The following is a 20,450-nucleotide window of genomic DNA, read 5'->3' on the forward strand; positions in this document are numbered from 1 at the left end:
TTATATACCTCCAAATATACACATCACCACTAGAGATGGGGTGTCCCTAGTAAAGAAAAATGAGGAGAAAGTGAAATGTTGAATAATTTCCTGCAAATTTCCACTTCCGAGACCACAGCAAATCATTTTTCTCTGGGCAGTTTAGGAGCTGAGGCCTTATACATCTCCATGTTGTTGTACAGGGGTGGTAATTTTCCAGAGTGATTCTGCCTTTAACAGTTAGATGTGGAAGTGGTGCCATTCTGCTGTGATTTCAGCACTGCATTTTGGAATATGCTCCTGTGTCCTGATAGAGTGTGTACTCCTTTGCTAGCCCTGCCATTACACAAGACCACAGGTTGGGTGGATGGTCCCTGATGCCTCCTGGCTAAGTATCCTGCTCTATCTTCTCAGAAATCAAAAAGTGACATCGTCCTGCTGCTGGTCCACAAGTCCATTTACAATATCCTCTCGGACAGGGTGCAGGGAAAGCGGGCCAACACCACCATGCAGTGCTGGCCTAAGATGAGAGGTCTAAAGTTCCTGGGTGTGAAGAGTGCCCCAGGCCATTCTTCACACCCAGGAACCCTAGAAGACTTTGACATGGACCAACATATAAGCTCAAATATGGGGACGGCTACCTCAGAGAATTCCGAGGGATTTTTATAATGTGTCCCACAATCCTGGACTCATAGGAATCTGTACCTGCACTTTTCCCACCAGCTACATTGAATGGGAAAAGGAAACCACATACCTGAAAGAATATTAGTGAAAAACATGTGTTACACTTCATACTAGTACACATGAACATTTATATTTTGCCTTTTTGTAGTTTTTCCTACATCCACAAGTTTCTGGTAGGTTAGTGAGTTTCTATTTCCGTGCAGACCTCCAAGTCTTTCACATCACCACCATGGAGGGGGGTGGGGGGCGTTGTACACAGAAATGAAGACAAACTGAAACATTGAATTATTCCTCTGCATGTTTTCCTTTCACAGACCAGGACAACTCACTGTATTATCACCAGAAAGGAGATGTGACCTTATTCTTCTCTATATTATCTCTTAAAAGAGGTACTTTCCTCAGTGTTCAGCCATTCACTGATTGTGGACTTTGAGTTTATTCCATTCTGCTTATAGTTCAGCAGGGCTGGCAGGAAAACCATCACTGTGTCCCATTGAGAGTATCAGTATGCAAGGCTATCAGTATAACAGAGGTCATTTGCAGTGTTTCTGATGCCTACTGGCCTGATAGTGGCTTTGTTTTTGTACAGGTTCAATGACAACATCCTGGAGGAGCTTGTCAATGGGTTGAAGTACTCTACCCAGCTAGAGAAGGGCTAGATGCATCAGACCACTGACACCAGCACATGTTACCCTGAGGTGAGAGCTATCTCTGAAGGGTCTCCACACCCATGGCCCGGAGTTAACATTCCAGTGCCTATGACCAGACTCAATGTGTCATCTCCCCCAGGAGCCTCCAATGGCTTTCCCTACCCTGTCCCACACTGCCACGTACAGAGGAATCTGGACCTCAAATACTCCCTCCAGCTACAAGTGAGGATACAAGAAAATACCTTTTCTAATAGTAATAGTAGGAAACATGGTTTTTTGTCATAGTAGACAAAAGCATATTGGTACTTTTCTTGATCTCGTTTTATCTTTTTTGATCTCTTCATTTTTTATTAATTCTTGTTTTTGATGTTCAAATACAGTTTTCTCCATTTTCCAACCAACACTTTCCCTCACCTCACTCTCCCCCTCCTCTCACCCTCAAAACCATCCCCCGTTTGGCTTTGTCAATGTGTCCTTTACACATGTTCATTTAGGACCCTTTCCCTTCTTTCCCACATAATTTCCATCTCCTCTCCCCTCTGGTAACTGTCAGTTTGTTTGCAATAACAATGTCTTTGGTTGGATTTTGCTTGCTTGTTGTTTTGTTAATTGGTTTCCACTTATAGGTGAGATCACATGGTATTAGTCTTTCACCGCCTGGCTGACTTCAGTTACCATAATGCTCTCCAGTTCCTTCCATGTTCTTGCGAAGTGTAGGAACTATTTCCTTCTGCTGGGTAATATTCCATTGTGTAAATGTACCACACTTTACTGATCCTCTCGTTTAATGATGGGCACCTAGGACGGTTGCAGCCCTTAGCTATTGTAAATTGTGCTGCTGTGAATATAGGGGTGCATAGGTTCTTTTGAATTAGTCTTTCAGGTTCCTTAGGGTATAACCCCTTCAGTGGAATTGTTGGCTTAAAGGCATTTCCATTTTCAGAATCTTACAGAAATTCCATACTGATTTCCACAGAGGCTGCGCCAGTTTTCCTTCCCACCAACAGTGCACCACAGTTCCCTTTTCCCCACAAGCCTGCCAGCACTTACTGTGTGTTGACTTGTTTGTCATGGCCATTCTGACTAGTGAGAAGTGGTATCTCCTTGTGGTTTTAATTTGCATCTCCCTGAGGGCTAGTGATGCTGAACATCTTTTCAAATGTCTCGGCCTCCTTGGAGAACTGTCTCTTCAGGTCCTTTGCCGATCTTTTCATTGGATTGTTGGTCTTCCTGCTTTGGAGTCATGTGTGTTGTTTGTATATTTTGGAGATCAAAGCCTTGTCTGAGATATCAGTGGCAAATAAATGTCCCATATTTTCCCATGCACTTGGTTCCCCGTTCATTTGGCTCACGTTTTCTTCAGCTACGCAGCAGCTTTTTATTTGGATGAACTCCCATTTCCTTATTCTTTCCTTTACATCCCTTGCGAGGGGACATATCAGTTACAAAATTGCTGTGTGGAAAATCTGAGATTTTCTTGCCTATCTTCTCCTCTAGGACTTTTGTGGTATCACAACTTTTATGTAAGTCTTTTTGCCATCTTGAGTTTATCTTTGTGTTTGGTGTAAGGTGGTGGCCAAGTCACATGTTTTGCATGTCGCTGTACACATCTCTCAACACCATTTGTCGCTTAGGCTATTTTCATTCCATTTTATGCCTCTTCTCCCTTTGTCGCATATTACCTGACCATAGAGACATGGGTTTATTTCTGGGCTCTCTGTTCTCTTCCATTGATCTATGTGTCTGTTCTTAGGCCAGGCCCACACTGTTTTCATTACTGTGGCCTTGTAATAGGGTTCGATGTGAGGTTTGTTGACCCCACCTACTTTTTTCTTCTTTCTCAAAGTTGCTGCAGCTATTCGGGGTGGCTTATGGTTCCATATAAATTTTTGAAATGTTTGTTCTATAACTGTAAGATAAGTCATTGGTAGTAAAATAGGGATTGCGTCGAATCTATAAATTGTTTTTCGGTAGCATGGACATTTTGATGATTCAAACTCTTGCAACCCATGGACACGGTTTATGCTTCCATTTATTTGTGTCTTCCTTAATTTCTTTCTTCAGTGTTGTGTAGTTTTCTGAGTACAGGTCTTTTACCTCCTTAGTTAGGTTTCTTCCAGGTACTTTATTTTTCTTGTTACTATAGGAAATGGGATTTTTTTCCTGATATCTGTTTCTGATATTTCATTGTTGGTGTGTATAAAAACGCCTTCAATTTCCGAATATTGACTTTGTATCCCGCTGTTTCACCAAATTCACCTACTAGGTTGAGTAGTTCTTTGTTGGAGTCTGTAGGGTTTTCTTTGTACACTATGATGTCATCTGCAAACAATGAGTTTTACTTTCTCCTTTCCAATTTGTATGCCTTTTATTTATTCTTCTTGTCTGATTATTGTGCCAGGACTTCCGAAGTTATGTTGAATAGAAGTGGTGAATGCGGATATCCTTGTCTTGTCGCCGATCTTAATAGGAAAGCTTTTAGTTTTCACCCATTGGGTATGATGTTCTGTTTCATTTATGACCCTTATTATGTTGAGGAATGCTCCCTCTAAGCCACTTTCTTGTGTGTGGTTTTTTTATTTCATAAATGGGTGCTGCAGCTTATCAAATGCTTTCTCCACATCTATTGATATGATCATGTGATTTTGGCTTTTCCTTTTCTCCATGTGATGTATTGCCTTACTTGATGCGCGAACATTGTACCATCCTTGCATCCCTGGGACGAATCCCACATCATAGTGGTGTATGGCTTTTTCATGTATTTTTGGATGCAGTTAGCCAATATCGTGTTGCGGTTAGTGTCGATGATCATCAGCGATATTGGCCCGCAGTTTTCTTTCTTTGTTGTGTCTTTATCAGGTTTTGGGATTAGGATGATGCTGGCTTCATAAAAAGAGTTTGGGGGTTTTCCATCTTCTTGGAATTTTGCATAGTCTGTGAAGGATGGGGATTAGCTCTTCCTTAAGTGTTCTGTAAGATTCTCCTGTGAACATGTCTGGTGCAGGGATGTGGTGTGCTGGGAATTTTTGCTTCCTGCTTCGATTTCATCAGCTCTTATTGGTCCTTTCAGGTTTTCAGCTTCTTCTTCTTTCAGTATTGGAAGATTATATTTTTCTAGAAATTTCTCCTTTTCACCTAGGTTTTCACCTTTCTTGGCATATATGTCTTCTTAGTACTTTTAAAAAATCCTTTGTATTTTTGTTGTGTCATTGCAATCTCTCCTCTTTCATTTCTGATTGTGTTTATTTGGTTTCTCTCCTTTTTTCTTGATATGTCTGCTGATGATCGGCTTGTTCATTTTCTTTCTCTTTTCAAAGAACCAGCTCCTGGATTTCTTGCTCCTTAGAATTGTTCCTTTATTCCCTATGTCATTGAATTCTGCTCTCATCTTGGTTATTTTCTTCCTTCTACTTGCTCTGGGCTGTCTCTGTTCTTGTTCCTCCAGTTCCTGTAGAGGTAGACTTAGGTTATTTATTTGAAATATTTCTATCGTTTTTAGATAGGCCTGTATCGCTGTGAACTTCCCTCTCAGGACTTCATTCTCTCTGTCCATGAGTTTTGGACTGTTGTGAGTTCATTTCCATTTGTTTCCCGAAACGCTTAGATTTTGTCCTTGATATCCTTCTTAACCCATTCATTCTTTAATAGCATGCTATTCCATCTCCATGAGTTTGAGTGTTCTTGAGGTTTTTCCTTTGGGTTGGTTTCTAGTTCCAGGCCCTCATGGTCCGAGAAGATGCTTAATATGATTTCAACTTTCTTGAATTTGTGGAGGCTTGTTTTGTGTCCTATCTCGTGGTCTATCTTTGAAAGTATGCCATGTGTATTTGAAAAGAGTGTGTCTTTTGCTTCTTTAGGAAGAAACATTTTCTCTCTCTCTCTCTCTCTCTCTCTCTCTCTCTCTCTCTCTCTATATATATATATATATATATATATATATATATATATATACACACACACACACACAATCAGTGAAGTCCATTTCATCTAGGGCATTGTTCAATGCCACAATATCTTTGTTGAATATTTTTTTTGAAGATTTGTCCATTTTCACAGTTGGGTGTTAAAGTCCCCTAGTATAAGTGTGTTGCTGTCTATATCTTTATTGAATTCCTCCAAATTTTTCCTTAGGTATTTGGGTGCTCCTATGTTGGGTGCATATCTGTTGATAATATTTATGTCTTAGTGATGGTTTCTTTCCCTGAGTCTTACGAAGTGTCGTTGTGGGTCTCTTTCTATGGTATTTCTTTTGAAGTCCATTTTGTCAGATGTAACCATTGTTTCCCCTGTTTTTCCTCCCTGCCCGTTTACATGGCATATTTGTTTTCCAGCCTTTCAATTTCAGTCTGTGTAGGTATTTTGTTCTGAGGTGGGTCTCTTGTAGGTAGCATATGTGTGGGTCATGTTTTCTTCTCCGTTCGGCTACCCTATGTATTTTGACCAGAGCACTTAATCCATTTACATTTAAGGTTATTATTGATAGGTTCTTATTCACTGCCATTATACTCCCTTTGCACCTTTGTTCCTTTCTCTCTCATGTTTTTTGTCTGTCTTCTTAAAGCAGTCCCTTTATCATATCTTGCAATGCTGGTTTCTATTCTTTTTGCCTTTTTTTGGTCCGGGAAGCTCCTTATTTTGCCTCCCATTTTCATTGAGGACCTTACTGGATAGAGTAGTGTTGGTTACAGGCCTTTGTATTTCACTACTCTGAATATGTCTTGCCATTCCCTGCTGGTGTGTAATGTTTCTGTTGGGAAGCCAGCTGCTAGCCTTACTGAGGTTCCCTTGTATGTTACTTCCTGTTTCTCCCTTGATGCATTTATGATTCTCTCTTTGTCCTTAAATTTTGCCATTTTAATTAAGATGTGTCTTGCAGTGGGCCTCTTTGGGTTCCTCTTGATTGGCACCCTCTCTGCCTCCTGGAATTGTGTGGCTTTTCCTTCATCAAATTAGGCAAGTTTTCCACAATGACTTTTCCAAAAGGTTTTCTATCCTTTGCTCCTCTTCTACCCCACCCCCTCATTCATTTCTAGTCTTTTTTCATTTTCTTGCTTTTCCAGGGAGCTTTGTTTTTCTACCTGCTGTCCCTGGTCACTGACTAGATCCTCTGCTTCATCGAGCCTACTTTTGATTCCTTCTACTGTGTAGTTTAGTTCAGAAATTGTATTCTTCATTTCTTCTTGGCCATTGGTGTTTGCCCTTGGTGATTCCTTTGTTATTCTGAAGTACTTTGAGGTAAGTTCCTCATAATTGCCTGGTAATTTTTGGTAATTTTCTTTGAGATCATGAACTTCCTTATAACCATTGTTTTGAACTCCATATAAGATCGTTGACTTGCTTTTATTTCATTTAGCATTCTTTCTGAGGATTCCTACTTTCCTTTTGATTGGAGTTTGTTTCTTTGTCTTCCCATTGTTAGTACGACTCTTCTTTTTAGCTTCTGTCTCTTAGATTGATGTCTTTTGACTTTCTGCCTTTGAGGTGTGAACTTCTATGATGAGAGGTCTGGGACATTCAGTGGTTCCGTCTCCTTGATCACCTGTGCCGGATGTCCTTGGGATGTCCGTTATACCTTTTATGATGGTGTGCTGTATGTAATTGGGTTTGATTGTCATTGGGTCATTCTTTCATGGGTCCTTCTCTGCTGCCGGTTGACTGAGGGTCACTCCACCCACCATGTCTTGTGTGCTGTTGTGCGGGTGCTGCCTGAGCAAAACCACAGATCCCAAGAAGCAAACCCACCTGCAAATATTGCTCCTCTTAACCATCACACTATCAATAGCAAACGAACAAGTATTAATAAGGGTGTAATTACACTATGAGTATTATATGAAAGGAGAGTCGATATGAGATGACCTACCGACAGAGAAATGATTTTGAGAGTGCAGATGGCAGAGCCCTGATAAGAGTTGGGAGTTGGAGGAATGGAAGGAGAAAGGGTAAAGTTTACCTCATGAATAAGGAAAGGGAATGAGGAGTGTGGAATGGAGTATGAGATGGGAAGTGTATATATCAGGTTTAAACAGAAAGTAAAGTAATATAAAATAAAGTGATTGAGACAAAGAAAAAGGAAGGAAAAATATTAAATAATTAATTAAAATATAGGAGCCAAATTGAAGAGAAAGCTACACCGGATTACCATCAGCAACACACAAGCTAAAATTAATATAAGTGATATGGGAATATGAGGGGAAAAATAAAGAATAGTCTAAGAGATATTTAGAGGAATGGGAACTGATTTTGTAATGATAGAGGGAGAGGGAATCCTAAAGGAGGAACAGACACCAGACTAAGTGAAGAAAAAATTAAAATGTTGGATGTAAAGGAAAAAAAGGAGAATAAAAAGGAAGTGCAGAATGAGAGAGGAAGGGAAGAAAGACAAAAAGAAAAAGAACAGGCTAAGACAGCAGAATTATAATTGGTGTCGAAAAAAAAAGAGTAACAGAGGGGTCCAGTAAAATGTGTTATCTGAGATGCAGATCAGTTTCTAGAGTTGACCTTGAGCAAACAATGCAACAACAAATACCCTACCCACAGCCAACTAGCCAAGTTTCTTAAAGGTGTAGAGAGGATGTGGGTGTTTTAAAGGCTGGGCAAAAAGATGTGAAATGACCCTTGAAAAGAGAATTTATTTTGAGTGCCTGGACAGGGGAGAAACAGTGAGAGTGTAGAATGGGAACAAGTTGTAGCTAGGGAGACAACCAAATGTGAAGTGAAAATATTGCTAGGACAGAGGAAGGCAAAATGGACTAAGAGATGGGAGGCGCAATGCGTGAGTTGAAATGCACTGTAGTACAAAATCAAGTTACTTCTCATGTACAACCTGGCTGGACCTGAAATGAATGTTATAAAACTACGCAGGAAAGAAACTATCGCAAATCATGAAGAAGACCATGGTGGCTTTCATCTTGGTAGCCTCTTGTATTTACCACTGTGTTTTCTTTCTGGATCTGTCTCTGCTGAAGACAGATGCTGACCCAGGCAGCCTGTTCAATACTTCCAGTGATCTGCCCTCACTGGCTGTCTCCTGCAATTGTTAATCTGGTTACTCTGCATTCAGGAGTCAGGTTGAAGCATCTTAAGGGGGTGGGGCAAACCCCTGCTGCAGTGCTGCCTATTGTTCCCCCTCAGGCTGCTGCTGCATCTTCCTTCTCAGTTTTTGTTCTTTTTAAACCACCTGCCCCAGATATCTGCAGAGCAGTGAGGTTGCTAGTCTTGCAGACCTTCAAAATGGAGGTGGTTTGCCACAGTGAGGCAGTCTCTCAGTGCTGATAGACGTGCTGTCATTCACTTCAGGTGTCATGGTAGCATGTACCACTTAAGTGTGCCCAACTGACTGAATAAATTTGCTCGGGATGCCATGACATAGGACCCCAGTGTGTGGTGTTTGGGGCACACACTTAATTTGTCACAATTCCAGAGAAGTGGAGTAAGTAGTGAGGGTGTCAGCAGGGCTGGTTACTTTACGGGGGGCGGGGGGGTCTCTGCCTTGCTCAGACATGGCCATCTCGTCACTCCTTGTCATATGGAGTCCCCTCTGTGCTCCCATGTGTCCTCCCCTCCTCTTCTAAAGTCCCTGGTCAGATTGCATGAAGGCCCATATCACTGAATTCACTTCACATTAATAACTTGCTTTACAACATACTCCTCCATACCATTTTGAAGTTCTAGGGTTTTTGAAGTCATAGAATTTGGTTGACACACTTAAGACCACAACGTTTACCTGTACTCTCCTCAGCTGGGAGGACAGCACAGGTAAAATCTCATCAGCCGCAGCCAGATCCCAAAAGGAAATCTGAACCATGACAGAGCCAAGAGAACTTTTGTGATGATGACTGCTGCCTTGCACCCAGCCTGGCCCAAAGGTTTCTCATTCCTTTATATTTAGAGCAATGTGGGGAAAATAAGGACAATGGTAAACTTACAACAACATATAAACAACAGAAAAATTTACCAATCTGATTTCAACGTGTCCAAGGCAATCCCACACTGAAAATCAAGGAAAGTCTTGATTTTTGACACCCCCCAGCAACCATTGACTCACCTCTCAGCTTTTTCCATCCACAGGGATTGGACCTTCATGAGCCATTTGCTCAGACTCCTGCCTAGTGACAAGCTCTCTCCAGTCAGGAATTACCAGGCACTTCCCCTCTGCACTTTCTGCATCTCAAAATTACCTTTCCTGTAAAAGAAGGGGAAAGAAGTGTCATTTGGGAAGTCGCTGGCTTTCAAAGGCTGTGTTTCTCCATCTTGGGCACACTTTACCAATGGAGTGGGACAGTGTTCCCCAAACCGTTTCCATCCATGTGAGGAATAGATAAGGCTCAGGTAACTAAGAAGAAATGCCATACATCCCAAGCTGTGGAGAGGTCTCTGTGCTAACTTGTGTGACCTTGAACAGCCATTTCTGTGCCCAAACCTGTGTGGTTTCATCTCTACAACGAGGGTGCTCTTTGAGGTCTTGTGTGTACAAAACTCTTCATACATACTATTAGTGTGGAAAGTCTGTTATGCCTCATCTTCAATAAAAGGTCTAGAAATATGCCCTGGCAGAGTGGCTCAGTGGTTGTGTGCTGGCCTGCAAACCAAAGGGTAGTCAACTTGATTCCCATTCTAGGGCACATGCCTAGGTTGCCTGTCAGGTCCCCAGTGGGGAGCATGTGGGAGGCAGCCACACATTGTTGTTTCTCTCCCTCTCTTTCACTCTCTTTTCCCCTCTCTAAAATGTAAGGTAAATAAAATCTTTAAAACAATGTCTAGAAACTAAAAATTGTATTCACCAAACTTAGATGGTATTTTTAAAACCTACTGATAAAACCCTATTCACTGTGGGCACTCCTCACCCTTCTCCTGCACAAGTCCTTGAGGGGCTGAGTTTTGGATGAGCTCTAGACCTAAGTATTCCTGATGATCCATGGTGATGCCACTGGCAGGATGTCTATGCTGGTCCCACCCAGGGTGCAGCCAAGTTCATGCTTAACCTACATGAATCCTTCAAATGGCAGGCCCTCAAGGGAGGCACACTGAAGAAGGTGGCAGATGTCGTGGCTCCAGCTTTCCTCGGTGGAAACATCTCCCACCTCACCACACTCAGGGCCATGTACCAGGCTTTCTCCAGAGCCCAAATGTTCTCGGACGATCTGCATTCTTGGTGAGCATGTGCCCCACTTTCAGCACAGCTGTGTTTCTACCCTGTGATAGCTGTACGTCATAAAGATGTCACCGTATATCTCTGAGCCTCACTTTGTTCCTTTGAAATGTGGGCTGACCGAGGACACACCTCATAATGTTCTTTCAGGGACTGCTGTGGGGACAATCCAGGCAGGTCTCAGCTGGCCCCTGGCTCCACAGACAGGGCTTCTAGATGTGCTGTGGCTGCTCATGGCAATTATTATTATTTTTTTACTGTCCAACAAGGAAACTCTCCTCCCTCACCCATCACGGCCCTTGGCATTTCTGAGCTTGGAAAAGCAAGTGGAAAACAATGTGTCAAGAAGTTTGGGAAAGCACTTTCGTGTTATTTGCCCTTGTGTTTGACTTTGCCAAATTTGGGTTCTGTGGGGATCGCAAGGTTCCCCAGGCCCACTCAGATATCTGGGATGGTTCTGGTTGGAATTCATGTATTTGACAATGTGCATGAAGCACCTCCCACAAGTAGGCCGTACTAGAGACACTCAGCATAACTCAGTGAATGAAGCAGACACAATCTCAGGGCTTGAGTTCTACTCAATGAATCAGTCAGTGACAATAGGTAACTTTTTCAGCTACCGGACTCTATCCACCACATCAGAGAGGATCAAGGTCTTCTTGTCACCCGAAGGTCTACCTGCTTATAATGAAAATGGACACTCACTGAGGTATGAAATTAAAAGTTGTGTTTTGTTGGGTCCAGAAGGAAGATGTGGTTTGTTGAGAGCCCACTGGCTGTGGCATGGGGGGCCTGGCACCAACAAGACCTTATAGATTCCCAGGGAAGCCTGAGCTCTGCTGGTTTCTCTCGCAAGAGTATAGAACAGAGAGAATGGTGGATGGGGTCCCTAGCATCATAGAACTAGACAGAGGCTGGACTGCATTTTGCCCTAGGGTCCCTAACCCACCACAGTCCACTCCTGCTCAGCCTGCCCCTCTCCAGAGTCAACTCTCCTCACCACCATCCCCAGGTCCAAAAACGAGATGTGGTCAAAGCCTGCTAAGCAATATACCTCCAACCTCAGTGTAGATGAGCAGATGCATGAAGTGTTGGGGTAGGCAGTGTATAGACCTTGAGAAGAATTGTCTTTGGAAAGAAGAGACACAGGGTCTCCATGCTAAACCTGCTTCATTGCCATGCCTGCTCCTCCCAGGACAGCCACACAGGGGCCAGGGTTGTCATTGGGCTGTGCCCTGGTTGGCCATGGGCATGCTCAGGGGCCCTGTCCCAAACAAGTTTGTCCTGGGACAGCAGCTTAGAAGGAGAATTTCAGACTCTGACTCTGCTGCCCATCTGCCTCTCCACAGGGCCATTGCTTCTGCAAGGGAAACATGGGCGGACCAGGTGCAGGTTTTCAGCCAGCCCCTACATTTCCCCTTCTTCCATCTGAAGCATGCCTTGGTGCAGGTCAACTTTCCTACTTCCCAGCAGCTGTGTGAGGCCCAACTTCTTTGGGTCAATCTGGAATATCCACAGCCCAAGGATGCAATGCCAGAAGGTGAGGGATCTGCAGTCTGCAAAGATGATCTGGGAAGGGGAGGTTCATCAGCACCAATTCCCTTAAAGGAAGGGGCACCTTTCCTGGCTCGGGAAAAACAAAGAAAAATCAGGTGTGAATCTGCTTTTTTCTCCTGTTCCTCCAGATCCACTTCCAGAGTTCGAGAGCAATGCACATCCACAGGAAATACATGCTCTTTCGCTAATGGCTGGTCCAGCTAGAGGAATTTGCTTGGCCTGGCCTGGCCTGATGCAGTGCCTGAAACCAGGATGGGGGCATCTGTTTTGCCTTTTTTTTCTTGCCCTATTAGAAGTTCTAAGCTTTATACTAAGTAAATAAGAGAAATGGACCCTAACAATAGATATATAATAGGAAAATAATAATTTCCAACAATTTACCAGTTTGTTTCTACAAAATATATTTCATTAAATAAAAGATGATAAAATATATAGAAATAAAGTTAATTAAAAAGATGTGTGGACCATATGTACTCATATACATATACATAGAGTAATTTTATGTATATATATATACACACACACACACACACACTCGTATATATATGGTGGAGTGTAAAAAATGTTCGCTACACCATATATTCTTAAAATACCTTCTAAAACAGATTTAAATTTTATCATTCAACAAATATAAAGTGATACAATGATGGAATCGAATTGGAAATGTATGCACCAATACGTTACCAGTAGTAACTATAAAAACTCGATCTAATAGAACGGACTGCTCCTTCCCTTTCTGCTAAGTAACTTTTGGGGGTTTTCTACAAGAATCATATATTTACAATAACACATTTTAATACTAAATATTTTTATGTTGATGCTTAAGTGTCTTTACATTCAATAATGGGACCATTATCAATAATATCTTTCTAAATTTTCTCTAGCATCATTTTATAGCTTGAAAGGGTCACATTAGATGCTATATTACTTAACGGGCTACAAGTTTACTTCACTCAACCTTTAGTTGACTTTGCTATTTGAGGAACCATAACCACTCTAATGAGCTCTTACCATCACTGGGGGTAGAGACTGAATTTCTTTGGTTGTAACTTCAATCATTCAAAAGAAGTATCCCCAACGAACACACATTCCCTTTTTGGGACCTACAATTTAACATAACAGTCCAACTCAAACTTAGGAAAATGCAATGGATGTTTTGTGGACCTGACCTGGGAATGGAGCAGGGAAGACTCAAACCAAACTGTAGGGTGTGGGTTCTTGCCTTCCTATAGAAATGATTCCACGACAACATCCAGGTGACTGTGTGTGTTCATTAAAGCTGAGAACAGTGAAACAAAGGAAGCACTTAGGGTAGAGGACACAACAGGACACAGCACATGATGTACTCTGCTTTGGTTCCCTAGAAACTTTATAGAAAGAAGTAAGCCAAGGCAGGGCTGCTCTTAGCTCACTGGCAGGTCAGAGACAGGATCAGAGGTTAGCCCAGGACAAGCTGACACTGTCAGTTGCTCCCCTGGTTGCCCGTCTCACAGGGACACTTTGGTTTAGGAGGAAGTTGAACATTCAGGCCCTCAAAGGGGCATGGAGTGCTCTTGAGGGAGCCCACACTGGTTCTTTGTCTTGGGGATTTTATCAGTCTTCTCCCTGTGAAAATTTGGTGGGAGGGTTTCAGTACAATAAAGCTTTTAGGTGTGTTTTTCTTAAGCTGATGCCTCAAAATGAGCTTATGGGGGAGTTTGGCATGATTCTTAGGTCTGTTTTACTGTTTTACGTTTATTTTGGGTCTGTCTGGCTTTAATCAGGTGTTTGTTATTCCCTGACTTTATTTGTCCTTGGGTTTAGGTGGTACAAATGGCATAAATTGGGTCTCTCTTCTCTCTCTCTTCCTGCCCTGGGTGCTTTATGCTATGTATTCTCTGTCTAGAGAGGGAGACAGGTATAAACCATTTTCTCTCAAGCATCCTTGGTTAGGGAAGGTAAGGTTTCATGACTCAGTAGCTGGCTGTAAGTTTTTGAAATTGGGTGGCCTTGTTTGATTTTCTTGGGTCAGTTTCCCCACTCCATATGTTGCCAGAAATTTTCCCAGCTTCTCCCTATCCTGTCTCAGTTCCATGAGACAATTTTGTACTGAAGCAACATATTCATTTCTAGTCCTATGTGTAGGGCCATAGTTCACTGACACAACTGGAACAATCTACAATTAAATTGAAGTCCAACACATCAAAAATCGTAAGCTAATAAATAATATTGGAATGCAATCTGTAGGCAAGTATTTGAAAACAAATTGTGCAGTGTAACATGAAGTCCCATCACATAAAAGCATAAGGTCATGGCTTACACACAAAGGCAGTCACTGTCATGTCTGTACTCTTGCTCTGGGGGGACACCTATTTTCTATGTCCTGATTCTTATCCTCTTTGAATGAAAACCAGCTAGCTGGTCTATAAAACAAGTTGACATGGACCACGTATCCAAGATGAAAGCCTAATTATCTACATGAACTTAATTTTCAATTTTACTTAATTTAAATGAGAAAAAACAATTTTAAAATGTTGTATGTGGCTAATGGTGACCATATTGGACATGGTAGTTCCAGATACTAGCCAGTAGATTTGAAATCTTCAGCCCTGAATTTCAGGATACCTCTCCTCCACTAGTTCCATCTAGAAGATGTTATAGGGCCATCAGTGTTCACAGTATCAACAGGAAGATCCTGATCAGACCCTTTCCACCTGCCATGCCAAACCTCCGCCTTGTGGGCAGAGGCAGCCTCTTTCAGTAGCACTTTGATGCTGAACTTCCCCTTTTCCTGGCAGTTAGGAAAGTTCAGACCAAAGTGTCCTGAAAGACAGTCTCATAGTTAATTTCTGAGGCAATATGTTCTTCTCTGATAAAAAGAACAGTAGTGAAGAGAAGACTTTTTTCTCTTTTCATGCTGGGAGGTATTGTCACCTTCTAGTTGCTGGCAGTTATCTTGTGACCATGAGGGAATAGTGAAGAAGAAGCAGCTTACCTTAACATCATTGAGTAGCTAATTCTACTCTGGAGCCACCTTCATGTGGAGTTGCTCTTTTGTGAGAAAACAAATGCCTACTGTTTAAGCCGTATTTCATCAGCGTTCTGTCGCTTACAATCCTCAGCACCCATGCTGAATGAGATCCTTAAACTGCTGATGGTGGGCAAAGTTGTACCATTTCATGGAATTTCAAGAAATGTGTAAATGTGTGAGCAGGGAGAAGGACAGAGGAAGATGCGAGTGGCTTGAAAGCAAATTCAACTCTCTTCCAACACTTCTGGTGCCGATCTGTGGGACAAAAGGCATGACACAGCTCTCAGCTGGGATGAAAGGGTATGAAGCCAGTGAGGATCTCAAAGTGTGACCAGACAAAAGCATTGAAGGAGGGATAAGACAGGAGGAATAAGTCAGTCAGATCGGGCAGGGCCTGAAGGGGCACACTAAGGGTTTTGGACATGTTTCTACAGGCCTGAAGAATCCCTTGCAAGTTTTCAGTAAACAACAGGATCATATTTACATTTTCAAAAGATCCATCAGGCCCCAGGTAGGGTAGAGAATGGTACGAAATGGGGCAAAACTGGATGTTAAGAGATCAGAGACAGCACATCCTATCAAGAAGCTATGATGTCCACATGGCTTAGTACTCTGAGTGCTAACTTGATCAGTTGAAATTGCAATCATTGGGTCAGGATGCAAATGTTGAATACATATGACAGCAAGGAGTCATATGTATTGGAACTTGCCAGGATAATTTCAGCAGTTTTAAGATAGTAGCAAAATATTCCATATCTTTTCTCAGACCACCCCCTCCCAGAAGAATCTAGAAACAAACAAAAAGTACTTGTGAAATATCAAGATTTACTAAAGTGTTAAGGGAAAGGGTGTGAAGTCAGCTGAGAGAGAAAAAGTAGATCAGTTGCACATAATAAGTACCAGAAATCAACGCACCCATATCTAGAGAGTTAGTGTATAATGTTAAGAGAAAAAAAGTATAAATCAATCAGGAGAGTGGGCACAACTAGTAAGACATGGGGAAAAGAGTGAAATCAGATTCAAGTCTCACAGCAATTATGAAAATTGGTGCCCTGTGGATCAAGGATTAAATGTGTAAAGAAAATATGTCACTGTTTTGGAAGAGGCTATGGCATAATGTTCTCAAAATAATGTAAGAGTTATTTAAACAAAACCCAAAGCAACTGATAAATTGTATCAATTCAAAATGTAAACTTCTCTTGTTGAAAGGACATTATGAGGATGTGAAAGGAAGCTCCTTCTGGCACACAGAGCTAGAGCAGATTTAGTGTGTAGTATTTTTTTGCGCACATATTAGTTTATTTCTGTTATATCCTTAAATGTTTTTAATTATTTATTTACATTTATGCCATAGAAAATGATCACCGAATACCTACATGATGTATATCCCATATCTGTCATTGGTACACATGACTGATTTCCTAATCAACATATTTCCCTTGACCCTTAGTGTTTTCTGAAATTTTCATCAGCCTAATCTCTGTGACACTTTTAAATTATGCCCTCTAAATTTATTTGTGTTAAATCCAGTTTTTTTATTGTTTATGCTGTTGTAGCCTTCTGAATTTTCCCACCTTTACCCCTCCACCCTACACCTCCCCACTTCCATAGTCATTCCCCACACTTTGTTTCTGTTTATGGTTCTTCATATATGTTGTTTGACTAACCTTCACCTTCTTTCAAACAATCCCCACCTGGCTCTTACAGCTGTCAATCCATTTCATGATTCTTTGCCTCTGGTCCTATTTTGCTCACTAGCTTATTCTGTTCATTAGATAACTCTTTTAAGTGAGATCATCTGGTATTTTTCTTTTACCGACTGGCTTATTTCACTTAGCATAGTAGTCTCCATTTCCATCCATGCTCTGGCAAAAAGTGGGGATGTTTTCTTTTTGCTTCATCATATTCCACTGTGTAAATGTACCACAGTTTTTTAATCCACTCATCTAGTGATGTGCCTAAGACGCTGTTACCAAGTCTTGACAATTGTAAATAGCACTGCTATGAACGTATGGGTGCATAAGTTCTTTTGAGTAGGTGGTTCTGAATTCTTAGCATATATTCCCTAAAGGGGAATATCTGGGTCAAAAAGCAGTTGCTTCTTTAGCTTTTGGAGGAAAGACCATACAGTTTTCCACACTGACTGCACGAGTCTGCATTCCTACCAAGAGTACACTAAGGTTCCCTTTTCTCCACATCTTTGCCAGCATTTGTTGTCTGTTCATTTACTAATGATAGACGTTTTGGTAGGTGTGAGGTGATATCTCACTGTGGTTTTAATTTGCAACCCATCTGATGGCTGGTGATGTTGGGCATTTTATCATATGTCTATGGACCATTGGTATATCCCTCCCACAGTGAAAACATCTTAGTATTTCCTTTCAAAGTAAGGAAAACCCACACTAGAAGGATCTCTGATGTGTTTTACCAGGAACCAAATGAGAAGAGGGGAATGTGTCAGCAGAGATAAACTCTGGTATGCTGAGGAATTTAAAACACAGTTGTGAAGGGCAATTGGATGTGTTAGAACTCTCAATCCAGTAGTCCCTCCTGGAAAGTGGCTTAATGAGTCATTATTCGTGTCCCACAAATGTGAGAGCTTAAGTAGCTCCTTTGGGTAGCGCAGGAACCCAGTATACTTTTGTGACATTGTTGTTATGGAAAAACTACATTCCATTTATTATTATTCTATTGTTTTATAAACATTAGCTCAGTGTTGAGGAATGCTCCCTCTATTCCCACTTTGCTGAGTGTTTTTTATCAGAAATGGTGCGGTATCTTATCAAACGCTTTTTCTGCATCTATTGATATGATCATGTGATTTTTGTCTTTGCTGTTGTTTGTGTGATGTATAATGTTTATTGATTTGCAAATATTGTACCATCCTTGCATCCCTGGGATGAATCCCACTTGGTCATGGTGTATGATCTTTTCAATGTATTGCTGGATGCGGTTTGCCAATATTTTGTTGAGAATTTGAGCGTCTACGTTCATCAGCGATATTGGTCTGAAGTTCTCTTTCTTTGTTATTTTTTTACCTGGTTTTGGGATTAGGATGATGCTGGATTCCTAAGAAGAGGTTGGGATACTTCCATTCCCTTGGATTTTTTGTAATAGTCTGTGAAAGATAGGGCTCTTCCTTAAATGCTTTTTATAATTCTCATATGAAACATTCTGTTCCAGGGCTTTTGTGTGTCGGGAGGTTTTTGATTAGTGCCTCAATTTTGTCTGCTGCTATTGGTCTGCCCAGGCTTTGTGCTTCTTCCTCATTGAGTTTTTGAAGATTATAGTTTTGTAGACATTTGTCCATTTCACCTAGGTTTTCAAATTTCTTGGCATACAGTTCTTTGTAGTAATTTCTTACAATCTTTTGTATTTCTGTGGTATCAGTTGTTATCTCTCCTCTTTCATTTCTGATTGTGTTCTTTGGGTCCTCTCCCTTTTTTTCTTAATGACCCTACTTAAAGTCTTGTCAATTTTGTTTATCTTTTCAAAGAAGCATGTCCTGGATTCATCGATCCTTAGAATTGTGGTTTTAGTGCCTATATCATTTAACGCTGCTCTGCTCTTGGTTATTTCCTTCCTTCTGCTTGCTCTGGGCTGTCTTTGTTGTTGTTCCTCAAGTTCTTGTAGGCGTAGGGTTAGGTTGTTTGTTGTAAATGTTTCTATCTTTTTAAGGTAGGCCTGTATGTCTATGAACTTCCCTCTCAGGGCTGCCTTTGCTATGTCCCATACGTTTCTGGTTGTTCTGAGTTCATTTTCGTTTGTTTCCAGAAACTTTTTGATTTCTTCCCTGATCTTGTTCTTGACACATTCATTGTTTAATAGCATGCTGTTCAGTCTCCATGATTTTGAGTGTTTTGGGACTTTTCCTTTGGGGTTCGTTTCCAGTTTCAGTCCCTTGTGGTCAGAGAAAATGCTTGATATGATTTCAATTTTCTTGAATTTGTTGAGGCTTGCTTTGTGTCCTATCGTGTGGTCTATCTTTTAAAATGTTCCATGTACACCTGTAAAGAATGTGTATTTTTCTTCTTTGGGGTGAAAAGCTCTCTATATATCAGTTAAGTCCATATCATCTAGGGTATTGTTCAGTGACACAATATCCTTCTTGATATTTTGTTTGGAAGATCTGTCCATTTTTGACAGTGGGGTGTTAAAGTTCCCTACTATAATTGTGTTGCAATGAATATCTTTCTTGAAGTCCTCCAGGATTTTCTTTATGTATTTAGGTGCTCCTATGTTGGGTGCATATATATTTACAATGTTTATGTCTTCTTGGTGGATTCTTCCTTTGAGTATTATGAAGTGACCTTCTGGGTCTCTCTTTATGGCCCTTCTTGGGAAGTCTATTTTGTCCGATATGAGTATTGCTGCCCCTGCTGTTTGTTTTCCTGTCCGTTTGCATGGAAAATTTGTTTCCAGCCCTTCACTTTCAGTCTGTGTGGGACTTTTGTCCTGAGGTGGGTCTCTTGTAGGCAGCATATGTGTGGGTCATGTTTTCTTATCCATTCAGCTATTCTATGTGTTTTGATTGGAGCATTTAATCCTTTTACCTTTGAGGTTATTATTGATAGGTAGTTATTCATTGCCATTTTTTCATACCTGTGTTCCTCTCTCTTTCTCTTTCCTTTCTTTCCCTTAAAGCAGTCCCTTTAGCATCTCTTGCAGAGCTGGTTTGGTGGACGTGTATTCTTTTGGACTTCTTTTGTCTGGGAAGCTCTTTATTTGGCCTTCTATCTTGATGGAGAGCCTTGCTGGGTAAAGTCGCCTTGGTTGCAGGCCTCCGGTTCTCATTACTTGGAATGTTTTTTTGCCGTTCTCTTCTGGCTTGTAGCGTTTCCATTGAGAAGTCAGTTGCTAACCTTATTGGGGCTCCCTTGTATGTTACTTCTTGTTTCTCCCTTGCTTCCTTTAAGATCCTCTCTTTGTCTTGGAATTTTGCCATTTTAATTAGGATGTGTCTTGCAGTGGGCCTCTTTGTGTTCTCTTGCTCGGGACTCTGTGTTTCCTGGATTTGTGTGACTTTTTCTCTCATCAGATTAGCAAAATTTTCCATCATTACTTTTTCAAACAGGTTTTCTATCCCTTGCTCCTCTTCTTCTCCTTCTGGTATACCTATTATACAGATATTATTATGTTTCATGTTGTCCTGCATTTCCCTTAATCCCTCTTCATTCTTTCTGAGCCTCTTTACCTTTTCTTGCTCTTTCTGGGTGTTGTTTTCTACTTTGTCCTACAGCTCGCTTATCTGATCCTCTGCTTCATCAAGTCTGCTTTTCATTCCTTCTACTATGTTCTTCAGTTCAGAAATTGTATTCTGCATTTCATCTTGGCCCTTGTTGATAGTTTCTATTTCCTTTTTCATGTTGACATAGTTTGCAGTGAGTTCATTGTAGTTTCTCTGTAGTTTCCGGTAGTTCTC

The 20,450-nt window shown here is 41.2% G+C and overlaps 2 protein-coding genes across 2 annotated transcripts in view; both read left to right on the forward strand.

Annotated features, from left to right (window-relative positions):
• Nucleotides 1-20,450, forward strand: part of LOC112321601 (uncharacterized) — a 95,185-nt gene that overhangs the window by 32,572 nt on the left and 42,163 nt on the right. The gene's annotated exons all lie outside the window — the stretch shown is intronic.
• LOC128781552 (ral guanine nucleotide dissociation stimulator) lies at nt 936-12,500 on the forward strand. Its single transcript, XM_053930457.2, has 5 exons — nt 936-1,361; nt 10,319-10,464; nt 11,078-11,170; nt 11,811-12,001; nt 12,147-12,500. Exons 1-5 carry the CDS (start codon nt 1,323-1,325, stop codon nt 12,338-12,340), a joined length of 663 nt encoding a protein of 220 aa, XP_053786432.1. The 5' UTR covers nt 936-1,322; the 3' UTR covers nt 12,341-12,500.

The sequence above is a fragment of the Desmodus rotundus genome, chromosome 8, assembly GCF_022682495.2.
Source record: "Desmodus rotundus isolate HL8 chromosome 8, HLdesRot8A.1, whole genome shotgun sequence".
NCBI lineage: Eukaryota > Metazoa > Chordata > Mammalia > Chiroptera > Phyllostomidae > Desmodus > Desmodus rotundus.